The sequence below is a fragment of the Amblyomma mixtum genome, chromosome 1, assembly GCF_055824585.1.
Source record: "Amblyomma mixtum isolate Tamu chromosome 1, ASM5582458v1, whole genome shotgun sequence".
Classification (NCBI taxonomy): Eukaryota; Metazoa; Arthropoda; class Arachnida; order Ixodida; family Ixodidae; genus Amblyomma; species Amblyomma mixtum.
In genome coordinates, this window is record NC_143012.1 from 253,076,654 (window position 1) to 253,095,657 (window position 19,004).

A 19,004-nucleotide genomic window follows, 5' to 3' on the forward strand; every position below is an offset into this window, starting at 1 on the left:
CGGTAAGAGCAGTAGAATGGCAGTAAGTGCGCTTTATAAAAATGGTCTATAGACAGTCTGTAGATTTCTTATCCACTCTATTCACTTCCTATAGATATTGCTCTTTGTCTATTCATAGTCTATAGACAGTCTGTAGATAAAAGTGTACCAAAAGTGTATGGCCATAAGCCTATAGATTGTCTATAGACTGTCTATGGCATTTGTATTGCCTATAGACTGTTCTCTAGGGATTTGTCTATAGACAGTCTGTAGACTTTATAGACAGAGGTCTATAGACACTCTGTAGACTGTCTAAAAGTTTTCTTCTAAGGGATGATGCCATAAAGACCCTACAATGTCTCGGGTCAAACTTCTCATCTTATGATGATGCGGCTCAATGAATGACGCGCTCGAATGCTTGCTTTTTAGTTATTTAACTTTTAGTTGGCAGCTCTCATAATGAAATACCTGATAATGGTGTCTCTTAATCCCGAGTTGTATCCGCACTGAGTAGTCCTTAGCATCTCTAAATTTTTGCTATGGCTACACCCTGTCTCGCGGCTAAGCACTAGAAGCACTTAGCACTCGAAGCAAATAATTGTTCATTGAAGTGAAGGACAACGGCGACTTTGTGCGAAAAGAATTTCCAGGGGCGTTCAAGCGACGCAAAAGGTAAAGCACTGTACCTGTAAAACAAAACTGGAAACCAAAGAGAAGTAAAGACTCTACGCGGAAATATCTGCGTAAAACAAAGGCTGCAGAGCCCAAAAAGGCAGGAATTACGAGCTTCCCTTGGGTGCGACGCAAAGAAAAAAATGCTTTATCAGCCGACATGTGTCAAAGCCCTAACGCTTACTAGCTTTTCGCTGCTCTCGTTCGGTGGCGCATATCTTAGGATCGCTTTTCTTCAAGGATATGAACAAGTTCATTAAAGTACGCGTTGAATCCTGCGGTATGAAAAATTATATTAAAGGGGTTGTTGAAAGAGACAGCTATTGCAGATGATTACTTTAGTGCCGCCTTCAAATCATGGAGAAAAAAATAAGGTACGAAACAAAAATCGATTGCATCATTTCTTTAAGGTTCAACAAGGGTTTAATTCAACAATGAAAAAAAAAACTTTTTTCAGCCCTCTTCTGGAAAGATGTGAAAAGAATGCTCGCATACTCAATGATTTTCATGCAATAAAGAAATTAGTGGCGAAAACTGGAAGCTTTATTTAAAACCTTCCCTGAATGCGTAATTTTTGCGAATGGCGGGCGCAACACTGCCACCCTATCATAATGCTTAGCGACAAAAAGCCTTTGTTACATAGAAGTTTGAAAAGTTTCGTATTAAACTTCAGACGACGACGTACTGAGGACAAAGCTGACGTTACCAGGCTTTGTCCTCAACAAGTCTTCATTTGATTTATAATGACGTCGTCATCTCTTTTTTTTTTTTCAATGTGACGAAACTGCCGAGCAACCGGGCTTGAATTGTGTAGGTCCGCTGTTTTCTTTGAGCTTGTATGTGTCTCTTACCGAGGATATAACATATATGAAAGCGATACAAGCCGAAGGTAGCCGCGATGTCATACTTGCGAGCGTAGTTCTTGGCCCCGGTATGCTTTGTTTGCAAGATAGTTTCAAACTTAGGACAGTTCAAGATGCGCCATTCTGTAGCAGATTAAGTGTCGCGAACATGTAGCAACATACAAACAACGAACTCTTTTTGAAACTTAGCGGCTTAGTAACAAAGGACACCGGCTTCCCTCAAAATAAGGCTTAAAACTCGAGGTAGAAACATCTTGTTCTTTTTTATGGGAAGACAGAGGATCGTGAGTTGAAAATTCCGGAATCTGAAATGGATTGTGCTTTTATTCTCTTTCAAACACCGGCGCGCAAAACCGGCCGCTAATGAAGATTCTTGTAAAAGCCCATTTTGAGCTGTCTGTCATGCTTTCTTTGCCTAGATTCCTGCAGGTGTTCTCGGATGATTAAATGGGTGTAATGAAGAAAGCTTTATGAAGCGTTCTTCAGTTGCGCAAGCTGAAATGAAAGGGTTGCCTTTAATGAATTTTTGCCCAAACAATAGGCCCTCCGGTGAGACATTTAAACGAGCTGATTAATGGAAGCTGGGGCCTATCTCATTATTGTGGCATTGAGTATTGTGTGGGAAGGATTCCAGTGCTTCAAAAATATAATATAAATAGCACGTTCAACGCATTCCATGTGTCATTCTTACTGTGATGAAAATATTATTGAGAAATTTTACAAACATTTCTTGCGTATGTTTGTGCTATTCGGACATCTATCTGCTGTGCACCCCCGAACATCCAATAAAGGCTTCAGTTCGTCACATTGAATAATGAAGGAATGAATCGGCGGCCAGGTTGAGCAGAGCAGAGGTAGTTTACTCCTGGTTGAGGGAACTAAAACGGCTCGCGCTTGTATGCCAGGCGAAACTTATTTTGCATAATTTAAGGAGCACTGACCGTTACGTTTCAATTCATTTACCATCTGTAGGACTCAACATATGGCCTTTAAAACCTCAACCATGAAAGGTCAAAGCCATGTATTGAACTTGAGGTTGGTTTCATTATGCATCACGGGAAGCTTTCAATTTTCAATTTTAATTCATAACCGCAAGGCAGTAGGCGATCACTCATGAAGAATAACCAAACAACATAAAATGATTTACATACATCAAGACGACTCAGAAAAAAAAAATGGCTGAGGCTCAACTTGGTTAACCCTGGTCAGATGCGAAACATATTGATGGCTAGGCTTGTTAATACATGGCTTTCCTTGTTTGAATACTTGATCATTTTAATACAACCACTAGAAGCCTTCGTCGTGGGGGAAGACAACGGCATGGCTACAGCGGAACGCCGACTAACCCCGAGACGCGCGTTGGGTGGGCGCCTGGATTGCCACGGAAGCCGCGTCCGCCTGCCCGGTGGAGCGAGCGTTTCACCTACACCGAGTGTGAACGCGCGTTCGAAATGCGCGGGAATGCCGCTCGAGGACATTCCGGTGTCTGGGCGATGCCATCGTTCTCTCTCTCCCAGCGCGTGACGGCGATCTGTAGTGACGTCATGTGTCACATGGTATGTCAGGTGGTGTGTCGTCACTGTACCACGTGGTCTGCACGGCGTGCAACCACAGCGACGGCGCGAGGTGGACCCTCATCTTCCTCTGTCGTGACGTCATGTGTCACGTGGTGTGCACGGCGCGTAACCACGGCGAAGGGCTGTAGTGTACCTCTAGTAATATGCTTCGCATAAAAATCTAGTAACAACTTAAGAAGCAGCCGCCGCCAAAATCGCAGCGGAGGATCAGTGGTTATTGCGCTCGACCAAAAAAACGCGGGTTGGACCCCCATCGCAGCGGTCGAATTTCAATGGAGGCGATGTTCTTGAGACCCGTGTACTGTGCAGTGTCAGTGCATGTTAAAGAGCACCAGAAGGTCGAAATTTCTGGAGCCCTTCACAACGGCGTCCCTCATAACCTGAGTCACTCTAGATCGTTAAACCCCCATAAATAATAAAGCAACAAAGTAACAAGTTATGCAGCAACACTCACTCTCGCTGAGGTCCTAGGGCTTAACAAGTGCCATGTGAATTAATCCGCGGTGGAAGTAAGCAAAAAGCTCGTTGGTCAGGAAGATTGGTGGCTTAAAAGCAGCAGAGCGGTGACTTAAAGTTAGTATTGTAGCTTTAATTAAATATTAAAAAGAATGACCAATTTATAGACCGATCTGTAACACCGTAAAATAAATACAACAAGAACCAAGCATGGTGGCAACTACCACCACCCCATTTCAAAGTGGATGCTCTCATCTTCCATCCGGCGTCCTACTTTGCTTTCTGGTTCTCAACTTTCACGCTGCAACAAAATAATATTAAAAGCAACCGCTATTATTGGGACCAGCTGGTCATATATTGACCATGTTGATAAAGCATCTGCATCGATTCTACTGGAGTTACATTCGTGAGTTTATTAGTACGCAGCTAACAATTACGCACTTAATCTGACGAACCAAAACGTGTTCTTAGTTCCAGTTTTGCAAATAACCTCGTTTCTAAACACCTGACAAAAACCGAAACATCCGTGCACGTTATAACGCACGTTCTCGTGCTTATGTTGGTGTTCCGATTAATGCACTGGCCGTCTTAGCAGGGCGTGAGTTGAAGTGACGCCCTTGTCAACAGATGAGCAGTATACGTTTTCCTACAATTATTGTCAGCATTGCTGTGACCCAGATGAAATATAGTGGATAAATGGTTTTCAAAGAAAGCCAGCCGCTGAAAGCAAATATTTCGATGTGCGGTTCGGTTATAGTTTGGGTTGGGACCTGCAGGCTTACACTGAAGAACACCAATAAAAGCACGCCGAATTCAATTTTCGAAGTTCGTTTTCAACCGAAACGGTCAGTTTCCCTTATAAACAAGCCGCAATGATTTCTTTGGGTTAGAGTTGTAGGACTTTATTTTTGAAAAATCGGTGGTATGTTTCGGCATTTATTTTGTAATGTTGTTTTCAGTTTGTTTTGGGCCAATGTTCTTTTCTAAAAACAAAAATACTGCTTTTTGTTTTGGTCATAAAAATACTGCCACAATGAAGTCTAGGAGCTACAGTTCTCGGTTTTTATTTTTGAAAATTGGGCGGTATATCTAGGTGATTATAACTAAATGAAGGTTTCGTTTCGTTTCGGCGAATAATATTTGCCGCTAATGAATTGCTGCTTTTTATTTTGGAGATAGAAACATACGCCACAACGATATCGCCTGTTTATAGTTGTCGTTTTTTATTGTTGAAAATTCAGCGGTATGTTTCATGGTTTATTTCCGAATGCACTTTTTTCTTTGTTTCGGCGAACAATATTTTCTACTAATGAATTACTGCTTTTCGTTTTGGTGTTATGAACGCACGCCACAACGATATCCAGTGGTGAGAGTTATGGGTTTTGGCTTTTGGAAAATTCGGCGGAATATATTTTGTTGTTGATTTCTCAATGCAGTTTTTGCTTTGTTTCGGCAAATAATATTTTCTATTAATTGATTACTGTTTTGTGTTTTGGGGACACAAACCGCCACAAAGATATCTTGGGGCTAGAGCACTCGGTTTTTGGTTTCGAAAATTGCGCGCTATCTTTCGGTGCTTACTTCAGAACGCTGTTCTAGCTTTGTTTCGGCGAACATTATTTTCTACTAATATATTACTGGTTTTGGTTTTGGCGACATAAGCACACACAAACTTATAGTAGGGCTTAGACCGCTTCTTGAACAAGATAATCCTATTGCCATTAAATAAGTAGCGCGTGTTAAACGACGGAACTGTCAGGCATAAACGCAAGTGCAAGTTTGCTTTTAAAAACTTTTTAGTCACATACTTGAACTGTTGCGCTTGTTTAATCAAGAAGGCTGGGAGTCAGGTAGTCTCGTTATTGACGAGAGTGATGGAACTGCCCCTGAATCTTTGTGGTAGCCAGATCATGACAGTTCTTCGTGACGCATATGCATAGCTCACAGTCCTCAGATGGATCCGGCAACCTGCTTAACCAAGTAACTGTCCTAAGAGGGTGATGAGTGTGGATAGACATCGCTTTGCGGGCAAACGATGAGGAGGTGGGGTGTCCTGGTCTGCAGAGGTGTGTAAGATAGGAGCAGGGCCTCAGAACACACAACTGCGCTATTTATTCTAGCGCCAGCACCGTCTCACAACCCCCTGTCTGCCCTGCTTTGCCAATTTTCTCTCTTAACTGAGTGTAACTCGTTCTGGATAGCCGGCTGTTATTAATGGTTTAAAATAATTATTAAGCTATGATTAGCAGCCTATAAAATATAGTGCCATGACTTAGAAATCATGAAATAAATGCTTCAAATACCAATGGCCTTCTTCTCCATAGTTAAGTCCATGCATTGTTTTGTTATTCCCGTTACTATTAATTAAACATGTACTTTCTATTTACTAGAATAAAGGGAACTTGGCCATCCTCTACATTTAAAAGTTTGGCTATACGGAACTTGAAATTTTGTTGACCAGCGTTCATGCTCATGAAGTACACCAAACTTTCCTTCTAAAAAAGGTTATCATAACTTCATTTTCGTGCTGCTGAAAGGCAAGGGGCGAGCTGCCTACCGGATGTGGCGCGAAGATTTGTCTAACCAATGACCGATATCTAATAAAGCAAGCAAACCATTAATAATTCTCTCTATGCGCTTAATCAATCGCTGGGTTCTTTGGACTCCCTGAACTCTATATGCCGAAGCTTGCAACGCGTCATATTTTTCTTTTCCCCCAGGAGAACCACTGCCTGCGGATTAAGCTTCTCGGCGACTGCTACTACTGCGTCAGCGGTCTTCCGCATGTTCGGCCTGACCACGCGCACTGCTGCGTCGAGATGGGATTGCACATGATACAAGTAATCAAGTAAGCTGCTGCTGGTCTGCCATCGATGAATTAGATTGCGGTTCATCTTTTCCTTTTTTATTTGTGGCACAAATCCAACGATTCCTACCGCACCTTCGCTGATTTATTTCCCCGCGGCACGTAATGAACGCTTGAAGCATTACCTCAGCTCAACCTTCATCATCTTTTCACAAGTGCAGTGAGGATAGAAAAAAAAAATGGCAGTAGTTGAGATCTGTTTAAACGTGGAAAATTGCGAAAGCAACGAGGAGAGAGAGAGAGGCGATGGAGAGCGCGCGGCGGTGGCGGCGACCCCGGCACGCTAGCTATGCGCCGCTACTGCGCATGCGCAACTGGCGAGTGCGGCGGCGGCACCTCTGAGTCACCCGCGCAGCGACGGTGGCGGCGCGCCAGCTGTGCGCTGTGTGACGTCACTAATCCTCGTGCATGCGCAGTATGGCCTTTCCTCGCCTCCGCGAAATGGCTCGGTGACGAGCGTAGTGTTGCTTGCGCAACAAAAAGAAAAGTGCTTGAAGAGGTGTGATAGCATTCTACTGTGGAAGAAATGCGGCGTCTCCACGTTTCGCTTCGAGTTTCATGATTTGTTTTTTATTTGGGGCGTATTTAAATCATTTCGGCATGTCTTCCTGTAAATTAGCTGTAGTCGTCAAGCATAGCATGTCTAGGTACAATCGGAGACGAAAGTCTGTGGACCACGGGTTCATTAAACGAAGCCTATAGCTCTACTATTAGCTGTCGGTCGGAGGCCACACTTGTGAAAATGGAGAAATAAATTTTTCGTTTTCACCTCCACAAGTGTGGTCTCCAGGCACTTCTAATAATAGCAGAGCTATCGGCTTCGTTTGAGGAACACGTGGTCCACAGACTTTTGTGCCCGACTGTATGTAAGGAGTTCTAAACTTTGCGATCAATTTTCCACATAAACCGGTGCAACACGCAATAATATATTCCGTGATGTAAAATGCAGTGATGTAATAACGACCAAACGAGTGAATAGCTGTTCAGAAAATACCGCAGTGTTCATTGTGTGAGCAAACTCTCGCGATCAAGCATTGACTGCCGCCTGTCAAGGTGGCAGGGTGTTATTGCTTCCTATCCAGTGTCGCGAACGCACCAAACGTTACAGACCTCAAGCCGCGCATAGTTGCTCTCAACCAGGTTCAGCAAAATTCAGGGGGCACTTTGGCTCTCTAAAATGCTGCAAGGCGAAAGCGTTTCCTGGCGCACAGTTTGTTTTTATTTACTTTTTATTTTTCATATTCTTTTTATTTTTGCTCCTATCTTGTTTCTACTGTTTTTTATTTTCATATCCTATTTTATTGTTTTTATTTTTGCTTATTTTCTTATTTTTATTTTCCTTTTCTTGACTTTATTCCTTTTATTTTATTTATGAAACCTATGCATTCACTAGATGCGCCTTTATTCATGCTGGAACCTTGAGCCTTCGTGGCGGAGTGGTAGCGTCTCCTCTTCAAATGCCAAAGGCCCTGGTTCGATTCCCACCCTCGGCGCAGTTTCTTTTGAAGCAGTGACGCCGAAAGGCGGACAAATCTGCCGACGCGTCTTTCGACATTCCTGCCGACGCGTCTGTCGACATTCCTGCCGACGCGTCTGTCGACATTCCTGCCGACGCGTCTGCTAACGACAGTATGAGGCATTAAAGGCTTTCGCCTTAATATGAGGTGATTGGAATGCGGTGTGCAGAAATACCTGCAAACTGAGTAGGGCTAAAAAGGAAAAAATACTTTACACTCTTCGCTCATTAAGATAAACTTGGTTTTTGTCCGGAAGCCTGCAGTAATGACCGGAATGACAGCAAAAGAGGCTTTATTTTGTTGCGCCAAAAACCACTGACGACAGTCCCAAAGGGAGCACTCACAGGATATGATTTCAGCCCACGGTAGCTTCACGGAAGTCCTTTAGAATTTCTTTCTGACTTGTTTTTTTTTCTAGTTTATGGGCTCCTTTTTACGTCTAGTTTAAGCCGAAAGCTGAAGCTAAGGTAGAGCCGACATCGTATTTCGAGCGAAATGAGCCTCGGATGTCATCTTGAGGGATTAAGGTAACTGGAGCGTACGTATTGAGTCCGGAAATCCCATGGTCAAGGCAGTAAACTGTCTCATTTATTTTTGCCGCATCCCGCTTAAGGAAGAGCGCCTCGCTAGGAAAAGAGCATTTCCGCGGACTGACAACAACCAGAGATGACTTTAGGCAGATACAAGCATAAACTGTGGGAGCCCTTAAGATAGAACCCTTACATGCACGGTCCTCTTTTGCCCAAAGCCTTTTGCGGGGGCCGCCAGAACTTTCGCCGATAAAAGTAGCATGGATCATGAAGCGCCTAATGACACTGCAGCGCGTGTATCAGGTTCTGGGCAGTGTGCCTGCTTTGCCACGTGTCTTCAGAAAGAATCCTTTGTTGGAGCTCGGGTGCTCAATGTGAGCGTAGGAATTAAAATCTGGGACAATGGTGCCCGTCATTCAAGCAGTCATAATGCTGAAGCTGTGCACGTAGGCACATGTCGGAACAATCTAGGAATACTTCCTGGTCTGCAGTAAAAAAAAGAAAGCTAAGAGGAGAATAGCTTTTTACTCTAAACGCTTCGATAGTTTGAACTCGTCATGAGTCTGAGCTCGCCTAAGATCAGGGTCATGTTTTCTTTCGGTTAAGTGGCCATGAAATTATCTCTGAAGGCAATCTTCCTTTCAAAGAAGTCTCTAAAAGTCTGGAACCGTCGGTGAGTGTGCGATCTGAAGGCCTGTGAGTGTGCTGTTTTTGAATAGTTACACATGAATAGAAAAGGTAATGGTCTTGAGCGGATGCACTTTATGTATAACATACGTTCGCGTCGAGCCCGGATTAGCACCGCGGAAGCTCTATATTTGTTGTACAGTGTATAAACAAGTTAGAGGAACTATAAAAGCGCACGAGGATACAGTGGCAAAAAGTTGTTGAATCAACAGGTACTTTTGTTAAAACACAATGTCTCCTTTGTCCCGGCATTACCAATTAGAGATGTGTGTTGTTGTTAAATGATTGCCTTTTTCTTACGAACACTGAATAGCTATGACTTAATCAAGGGTTTCTTATTCATGTAGGGCTTCGTTACCTGAAGTCGTCCTTTATGTCGGCGGCTATTCAAAGAACACAAAATTGGCAATAGATATACCAGCTATTCAAGATAGGTTCTAGTCTTCGTCTTCTGTGTCAGTTATTTGCCCCGAAAGCAGAGATTTCAAAATTCCTTGACAGAGTGAGGCTAACGTTACACGACTCGAGCTTGCAGCAGCCTCACAGGCCGAAGATATTAGAGGCCATTTTTCCAATCGTAACATATGGTTCCTTTCCAGAAGAGAAGGTTTTAAATCCAACTGACACAAAAGGTGAGGCAGCGCTGTGACAAACATGAACTAATGGCGTCAAGTAAGGGTTTGTCGCACTCCGCAATGTTTTTGTATTGCAAATGATTTTTATTGGCATCCGTAGTAATTCAGTGTGTTTAGACAATTATTTGCTTTCCATATCTCAAAAAACTTTCAGTATGGTTAAGAAGGCTGAAATTCTTAATAGGCTAGCTGTATGTAACTGAAACAGTACCCCCGTGAATAAAAGCGCGGTACAGAAGTACACGCTCGAAATATTTCTGTTCGCAACTGATTAGTCCGCCTGCTCCACAAGCTATGAGGACTACATTTGACTTTTTCCATTGATTAACATGTTTTTTGAGCACCCTTGGGGCTTCATCATCTAGGTTAACAACTTGCCATAGCGTCTATACTCATCAACAGATTTTTGTAATGGAAAAATTGTACGGGCAGGCAGGAGGGTTTAGAAAAAGGCAGGAGCGCAGACGCTATCGATATCTAAAACATGTGCTGGATTAACAATTGACACCCTTAGAGGCCGGAATCTTGTACAGTCTGGCTGGAACCAACGTCGACATCTGTGCACCAGAAGAATTGTTGTAGCGCGGCTTTTGATGGGTCACTACTGCACGTGGCCTCTGTGGTAGATGGTGATAGTATAGTGATAGTAGTGGTAGTGGTGATAGTAAAGGCGTAATTTGCGTGCCACATGCCTGGGAGAGCCCACATGGCCTGATGGAAGCCCTTACAATCAGGGGTTTATAAATAAAGAGCGGCATCGCCCCGACTTCGACGACCGTTAGGTATTAGGTGGGCTCTTCAGTATCGAGCCCTGAAAGGTGGCTCAGGCTGAGGCGGCGGCCTTCAGGAGAATGTCTTGGCTTAGTCTACATCTCCACTTGATGTCCGATAGCGGCGACATCAGGACGGCAGATGCAAGTCTGGGGAGGAAGCTGCCTATTGCTCGAACCTGCGCCCTCAACGGCAGGAATGCGCTGGACGAAGGAAACGACGTGGCGGGAACATGGTGGTCGTTGGAATCAAACTGACTGTACCTCCAAACTGCGTTGTATTTGGACGTGGCGAAGGGCATTTTTGGTGATCTGCGCCATCATCGCGGAAGATTTGTGGGCACTGTAGACATCTACAATCGTGATTTCGTTCTTGTTCGGACAAACTAGCCGCGCGTGTTGCTAGATTGGACCCAAAGCTCACCCTGTGTGGGAAACAGAACGTTGCACTAGTAACGAAAGATAAGATTTGAAAACCATGGATATCTGGTATTCGCACCAAAGTAAGTTAGTATATTTAACAGAGTTATCTGAATTTTTCATACGTGCATTGCCAAGCTGTACTCGGCTGACGTAGGTTATATCGATTCAAGGCTGTACTAGCGTTATTCGCTCCCACAATTGACCATGAACCGCCACGCATGCGAAAGAAATGTGACGTGGAATACCCCCCCCCCCCCTTCATTAAAGTATCGATGCGAACAGTACCTTTAGCAACGCACAGAAACTTGAGTTGTAACATCTAATTTTGTAATGGAAGTCCCGGCGTGAATGGCGGCCTTGAGAAGTCTGTGACTCCTTATAATTTTTCGCATACTAGTGCCGAAAACGAGATGAAAGCATAGAAATAAACCTGTCGCACTCTGTGGGTTCCATATATTCGTAATCTCCATTGCTACCTTTTGTACTACGAAGTTGTGCAGATTGAACGCACAATTGTAAATGCGTGAAGGAAATAAAGCACGGGTAGATGTGCGCGGGTCTGAAAAATTGCACAAAGAACTAAAATTAAAGAAAAAGCGCACTAAAATGAGTTCATGAGTTCGCGGTGGTTTATTTTGGGAATTAGTGCATTGCGCACGAATCCCGGAGCGCATGCGTTATAACCAGGTCCAAATGAGTAATTGTGCTACTTAGGTGATTATTCTAATCGTGGAGCCAATTACCGCAGAAGAAGAAACAGGTGTGGGTAGGATACATTTATGCGCAATATAGATATGTAAGATTTTCAGGTCACAATTCACAGAAAGACTACAATTTTCCGGAGCGGGAAAAAGGGCTGTTGGAAACTTACAAGCTGATGTAAGCTAACTATTTAAGAGCAGTGAGAAGGATGCAAAAAATAAATGGGTGGCGCGACGCTTTGGAAAAAGCTGATTACTGCCGGAGAGGGGACTTCGAGATGGGAACTTGAGTTTCAGAGGGCATGCTTGATATCTTACGAAACGACGTGTGCAAGATTTTGAAGCTTGTAGAGAACTTCGAAAATGTGACCACGCACTCTCTACCTAGACTTTTCGAGTGCTCAAACATGCAAATTCAATGTAGAAATTAACGACGGAGTAAGTGACACTCATGAGAGGAGTTGTGGTAGAAAATGCTTGAAAACTACAGTGAGAATATTCTCCCGAGCGGAAGGAGAGGTGTCAGTGCTTCCACTGATGCAAATATTATCTTCGTCGGTGAAATCCGTTCGGAATGTCATTTCCTGCATCACTAAACTCACGCAGTACAAGGAACAACAATTATTATTACTGACAGATTTACATTGGAAAGGGGGGAGTTTGTATACTGCAATAAAATGTTATGCAAATGACAGTCTTGCCGCAAGATGCTCGAAAGAGAACGGCTTACACGAACTGCGTCTCTATGCTGTGAAATGCGGATCAGCGCGCACTTAACCAGTATAGCAGTGTACGATTATTGAGTGTTCGCATAGCCGCTATGAGTACAGATGTCTAGTACTGGTACTCCTTTTTTAAGTTCTGAAATCATGCATAATCGCAATACTCCCTGGCTCGTTTGAAAGAAGTACAGATAGAAAATTTGGAACGCAAACAAGCAATATGCTTTGTTTCATGAGCGTAAGGAGATACGTTGTAGCAAATTTCAGCGGCAAGCGTGTAGTGGAACATATTTTACTCACGTTTTGAATGCTGTATGAGCAGCCATTCGACATTCTCGCCCGAGTGGTGTGATTTTAAGGTGCAGTTACTCTAATTGTTATGACGTCATCGAGCCCACTGGCTGTACACAGGAATAACCAGTGCTTGCCGGTGACGACGACGTCACCAAAATGTGATAATCAAATTTGGCAGGTCGATCCTGATGTCACGGTGCACTCCAGAGTTGGCACTGACCGTGACCGAAACTGCCGGAATAAAATCGTTAGTAATTCATTATTCGCGCTTCTCACTCATGTTGTAAGCTAATTATCATGGTTGCTAGGACTATAAGCCTTTTTCAATGAAAGAAAAACAACTAAAAACTTTCTGTCTGTATTTCTTTAGCATACGAAATTTCTCGAAAAGAAACATGTTTTGAGTCCTGTTGACCGCAAGGCCCATGGCTCCCACATAAGACTAATAGCGAAAATTAAACATGTCTGGAATAAGTTTAGCTCATTACAGTTAATAATAATGACAGGAACTTAAATTAGATGCACTACTTTGCGAGGCAAACATAAACCTATAAAAGCAAAATATTTACTTCTTGTTCATGAACTGTGGGAATATTGGTGGACAGTATTATTTTATATTTCTGTCCTGCCTTTTCTTTTTAAATGCTGCAGTTCCGTCGTGCTAAGATGTGTTGGGTAATGTAAAAAGTTTCAGGTTGCGCTCTTTCTTGCGGCGAGAACAAAAAAAAAAGTACGCCATAGTTTTACCGCCCCTGAACCTCATCTTGGCGAGTTTTTTCCACGTCTTGCTGTGGGCGGTCTGTCGGGTCACACCGCAGGAGAGGGAGTGGCACCACGGGTAGAACCGTAGGTGTCACTTTTTCGTTCTTGCGCAGAATGAACAGTTTCGGAAATTCATTGCGATGTCCATTAAATCCGATCTTGGTTGTCTACTTTTTCAAACGAACAGGACATTGGAGAGAAATACGCTCTTTTGCAGTAGACGGTCAAATTTCCAGACCACACCTCTCTGCAGGGCTGAGCCTCGTTTCCGCAGACAACGCGAAATTGGGACTGAGTGTCATCTTTATCTTTCACCATGTTCGTTGAATGTCTTCCACTTAGCGAACACTGGTTTGTAGCTGCGCCTATTTCATGTCGCTTTTTATCTGATCTGCGCGAGCAGCTTTTATACAGTGATTTTGGGGCTTACAAACGATTATGTCCAAAATGTAGGCACAACACAGCCACTGCTCTCCTTTGAAAGCTTGTTTGGCTCACATCAGATATGTCTTTGTTCTAACTCAGATACCCATACATGGATCAAATGAACCTCTAGCTTATTTGTCGTCGCACTCGCTAGGTTGCAAAGTCCAAATATATAGTTAAAACTTAATAAATGCATTTTAATTCCTGCAACAGCAAAACAAAACATGCTACTTCAAGTTACGTCATGTAGTAGGTGACTTCCGGCAATTCTTCACGAGCGCCGGCTGCCATCCGCACTATATATAGAGGAAAGGAGCCATGATATGCCAATGAAAGTTGTGCAACCATGCGCGAGACGTTAACGCTCACGCCGAGTTCCTGCTCGCCATGGAAAGAGCGAGAAGCGGAGCGTATAATAGGATATGTAAAAGCAAAGGAATAACACTCGGAGCAGGGGGAGGTCGTAATCCTTGCAGAGCTGGCAATCTTCAGAGATAGCCCAGCGCCCGTAGCACAGCGGTCCCAGGATTTGTAACGCGTCGCCTGCGGAGCCAGCGCTTATCTCCAAGGTCACGGCTGCCGAATCGTTACGCGCCGTTGAACTTGGCGAGCCCTAATTGGTGCGGGCTGGGTTCGCTGCTGTTTGCGCGTAGTGAGGCGGCTTTTGTGGAGGCAGAACAATGGACATCGCCGTTTTTGCTTGCGCAGACGTGCGGGTGTCCTGGCAAAGCTGCGCGAGCCTATGTTGAGCAGTTAGGCAGGGTATTGGGCGCGACGCGGCAGTTTCCGGCTCTACCATCGGAGTTAGAGTGGCAAGGAAGACAAAATATTGGGCTCAGACGTTCCTGGAGCAGTTGGTGTGCTGCAGATTAGGAGATTGTGAGAAAAGGTGCAACGTTGAGACTTTCTAACCGACTTGTAAAGCCGGAAATGAGAAAACTACAATGCACCGCTAGGCAAATGTGACATCGCGTGTCGTACACGTACGTATTCACGTTCAGTTTTCAAGCAAATTAAGTGAATACAATTTCTTGTTTTCTTAGCCTGTCCTGCAGCATAATGCGATCAAATGGAATTCAGGGCAGCAGAAAATGGGGGTAACGTAAGCTATCATTAACATATTCAGCAAGAAGAAGAAACGATGGTTTCCGCTACAAAGATTTACCCATGTGGAATTTTAAAACTTTGACTCTAGAATAGTTTTTCTAAAATAACCCCTCAACATGTAACGGCTGCTGCTGTGATAGGTTACAGCACTGTTGACAGAAACCACTTCAGATTTTTTACCTCTGTCGCCCTCTTCAAATTACTCTTTAGAACATTACATCATACTTCTGTGGGTCTCAGCACCACTTTGGTTTGGATAACAAGTGACAAGTAAACTTCATCTACGTAGTGAACACCCATCTTAAATGACTTCCTTACTGGCTGCGCACCATGATTTTGAGGCACTCAGTGGCAAAATAACTCGATCGGCGTGCGGGCCCGAAAGAAAATCAAAACGAAGAAAAGCACGCTTATCGCCCTCACCTGTGGAGAAGTGACATTGACAGCTTTACCGCACTTAACCACCGTGCCCCCCCCCCCCTCCACAAATAACGCGTGGTCTACAACACCCACACCACATACCACGTTTCCTTTGTAGCCGGAGTGCACATTAGCAGCATTCTCTTCGTGCCGCAGATAAAATCGGAGTCTCTGGTTGCAACTCACACTACGCCAATGGCGGTCCCGACGAGGGCACAAATCATGGCAGCGGGGTTTGGCACCGACGCTGGCACGTTTGTTGACACCGGTGCTAAATACTGGCGCCGATGCAAGGCATACGTCGCTTACCTTAGATAAATCCTCTGAAGTTTATAGCTGTAAAAACGTGCCAAAAAAAGAAAAATATGTGCTTGCCGCAAAATAACAAAAAGCGGGGGGGGGGGGGGGGGGGGGGTGATACCTTGGAAACTAAATAAACGCTGTAACGAGAATAACCTGCCTACTTCCTTAATGTTTTTTTTTTTATAAATGGAGAGAACGAAAGCGGAAGTGCACGTATGTTAATTGTAGCTATGTATGACTGCCTACCCTGCGCAAAAAGAAAAACAGAAAATGGCAAGAAAAGAAGGGGAGCCACGTACAAAACATATACAAAATTCACATCCATTAGCATCTAGTTCATAAATCGACTCTTATAGAGGAAGGAAAGCTCAGAGGAGGCCCCCGCTATCTGAGCTCCATGACAATGAAGGTGCCGGAAATAACTTGTTTTCACAATTACTACTGAGAGTCTTTGGCCGGTCGCGCAGAGAATAGTAACGTTGGACGCAGCGGCGTCGTCCGCATCATTTTCTGCGGCGCATGCGCACGCGTGCTGAGATGGCGGCCAACTAGCGAGTGGGGTATTGGTAGGAAGCTTTCACGCCCACATTCAAAAACTGCGACGTAACAGCCTCTGCTAAAATAATTCCTTCCTCCGTGCGGACTCTAAAACTTACTCATTTAAAATACTTAAAATTTATCCGAATGACTTTGCGACCATGTCGCGGTGAGGCTCCCGAGCACGCACGTCAACTATCGAAGGGGGTCTGGCATCTAGCTGGCTTGACGCTATCTTCAGGACCACGCATGGGCTTGAGGACAGAGGCAAACTATGTGCGCGAAGTTTGCTCATCATCTATGCAACAATATGTCTCCGAATTTTGTTTCCCGAATTTTTCCGCCTGCTGTCTCGAAGAAACATAGCGCCCAGTCGGGGAAAAACCATTTCGAATGTTCGGTTTGTGCCGTGGATACGAAAATAAAGAAGAAGCAGTCTCTATGATGCAAAACCTTACGCAAAGGCGTGCGTATTACAGTGTTTTCGCATGGTTACCTTATGCTATCCCTGAAATTTCCACGTGTTTTCGCATAATGCAAATCACGTCCTAGTGAATGAGTGTGTATTCCGCGGTGGACATACGTGGTGTCTGTACATCCCGCAGACAGCTTCTATGATTTCTTTTATTCACTGCGATGGCATACAGAATCCACATTGAGCCTTTTGTGAGTCACACAGAAAAGCTCTAAATTATGGTAACTAGCACAAGGAACGTTTCGCAAGGCAAAGGACAGTTTTAGCGTTGCCGGAGAGCCGTACGACAAATGCGCTAACGCGTTGTCGTTGCTACCGTTTCCAGGGATGCCCAGCCATATTTGCCATACGGTCGCAGTTGCCTAGTTACCGTGTTTCCCGTACGGTACGGCTAAGACTTTTTAATAACGTTTTTTAGCTGCATAGCCTCGACGGTTAATCTCAAAACTCAGAAAGTACTGAATGAAATCGGTATTTGCGCTAATTTCGTGGGAGACTACGCAGCTGAGCTACACAGCGACAGGCGACAGAAAAAGTCACAAATTCTCTTTGAGCCAAAAAAAAAAATAGAAAAGAAAAGGAGGCGGTTTGTGTTTAATAAAAAAAAACTAAAAAAAAGTGCGTCGATAGACAGCTAGGAACGGCCGATATTTGGCACCCACGAAATCGAACTGTTGCCCGGACCCTTCGAAGCGGAACAAACGTCGGCCCGTTCATTGCAGAGCCCACCCTCGCCTCCCCATGGGACCAAGTGTCGCGCGTGAGATCCGGACGTCCGGCCCGTCTGATCGCCCGAGCCCTGACCTAATCTAGGCCCGGCATCGATTTTCCTATTATTCTTCGCTTTCATTTTGTCCGCCGTTGCCACGCCTCATCCGCTGTTTCCCTTACTTTGCCTGCTCGGTTGGCGCTCCGGGTGAGGCGGTCGGGCGGGTGGGCGACGAATCGAGACGCCTTTGGTTTTGCTTTTCTCCTCTGTTGTTCCCATTTTGCTGCTGCTGCATAGGAATGACGCGAGCTTCGTGCCTGCCACAGCCCGCCGGGAAGCTAACGGGGCCGACCTTGAGTTGTGTGGGCCGGCGATTGGGTTAGAGTTATTTTTCGAGCTCTCAGCTCATTTGGTGGAACGAAGTACTTCGTCTGTTCATTTTTTTTGCGGGATTGTGTCTTGTATTTGGCTTCGCATTTGTTTACACTCTTGTCTCTAGTTAGAGTTTGAAGAGATATAAAGCGGGACAAACATATGAAAGGCGAAAGAGTGTACAGCATACCATGTTTATGTTTTTTTAGGAGGGGGCAATTGTCCTTTTAGCCTATTAAGAGCAGCGTTACTTTCAGCCTTTATTCGTGAGATGTCACTTTCCTTGACAGTTAAACTTTCCTAACCAGTTACGAAAAAAAAGAACAGATTTTATTTCAGCCAGCAAGAGGCGCCGCTTCGAAAAATAAAAAAATGTTTGCAAAATTTCGTAAAATTTTGGCACGGTGCGATTATGTCCTAGTGGGTACCAGGCGCCTGCAGCTATAACTAACGTGCTTTCCTCCCTTATACCCACCGCACTGGCTTGGTACCCGTGGCATTCTGCTGCTGGGTCCAAGATTGCAGTTTTGTGGGAGCGACAGCGGCGGCTACATTTCGATGGTGGAGAATGTAAAAATTCCACTGGGCTATGCAATGTCGATGCATGTTAAAGAACTCCAGGCGATCGAAAGTAATCGGAGCTCTTTGCTACGGCATATCCTATTACAATGTGCATCTCACGGAGGTTGAACCCCGCATACCGTAACAAAGCTATCCTGTATTACCTTTTGGTTTCTTTTTCCGGTGGTTTCTCCATGCTATCACAATGAAGAGGTCGCAGCTATGATTTTGTTTATTCCTCTTGAGTCCTCTTTGACAGCGCCATTTTGTTCCTCCAATCCGTATCTGAGCTGAATAAGCAGCGCTGTTTTGTTAACAGCCAGAGGATTCATTTTCTGCAATGCTGGATGACTGTTCACAAGCAGGTTTTGCGGTTAACATAAAATATGGCGAATAAGTGTTAGGATTCATGGTGGAAAAAAAAAACAGCCCAAACTAAGACAGAAAACACAGAAAAGAGGGGAGACACTACAAGCGCTGACTCGCAACTAAGGTTTATTAGTAAGAACAGAACAGAATATATACAATAACAACCCACGACTGCGTACGTCATAACAGATTGCGTGCAAGGCGTGCAAGATGATCTAAACAGGAGCAGCGCGCGTGTGCACCCGGTTATTTAAGTACCTAAATTCCAAAT

At 44.4% G+C, this 19,004-nt stretch overlaps 1 protein-coding gene across 7 annotated transcripts in view; it reads left to right on the top strand.

The window, feature by feature from the left end:
- The window catches only part of LOC149371484 (adenylate cyclase type 8-like), a 427,973-nt gene that overhangs the window by 370,873 nt on the left and 38,096 nt on the right, over positions 1-19,004 (top strand). For all 7 annotated transcript variants that reach the window (XM_089565713.1, XM_089565712.1, XM_089565714.1 and 4 more), the window contains exon 8: positions 6,268-6,395. In XM_089565713.1, the coding sequence (XP_089421839.1) occupies positions 6,268-6,395 (128 nt within the window). The remainder of the gene's footprint in view (positions 1-6,267; positions 6,396-19,004) is intronic.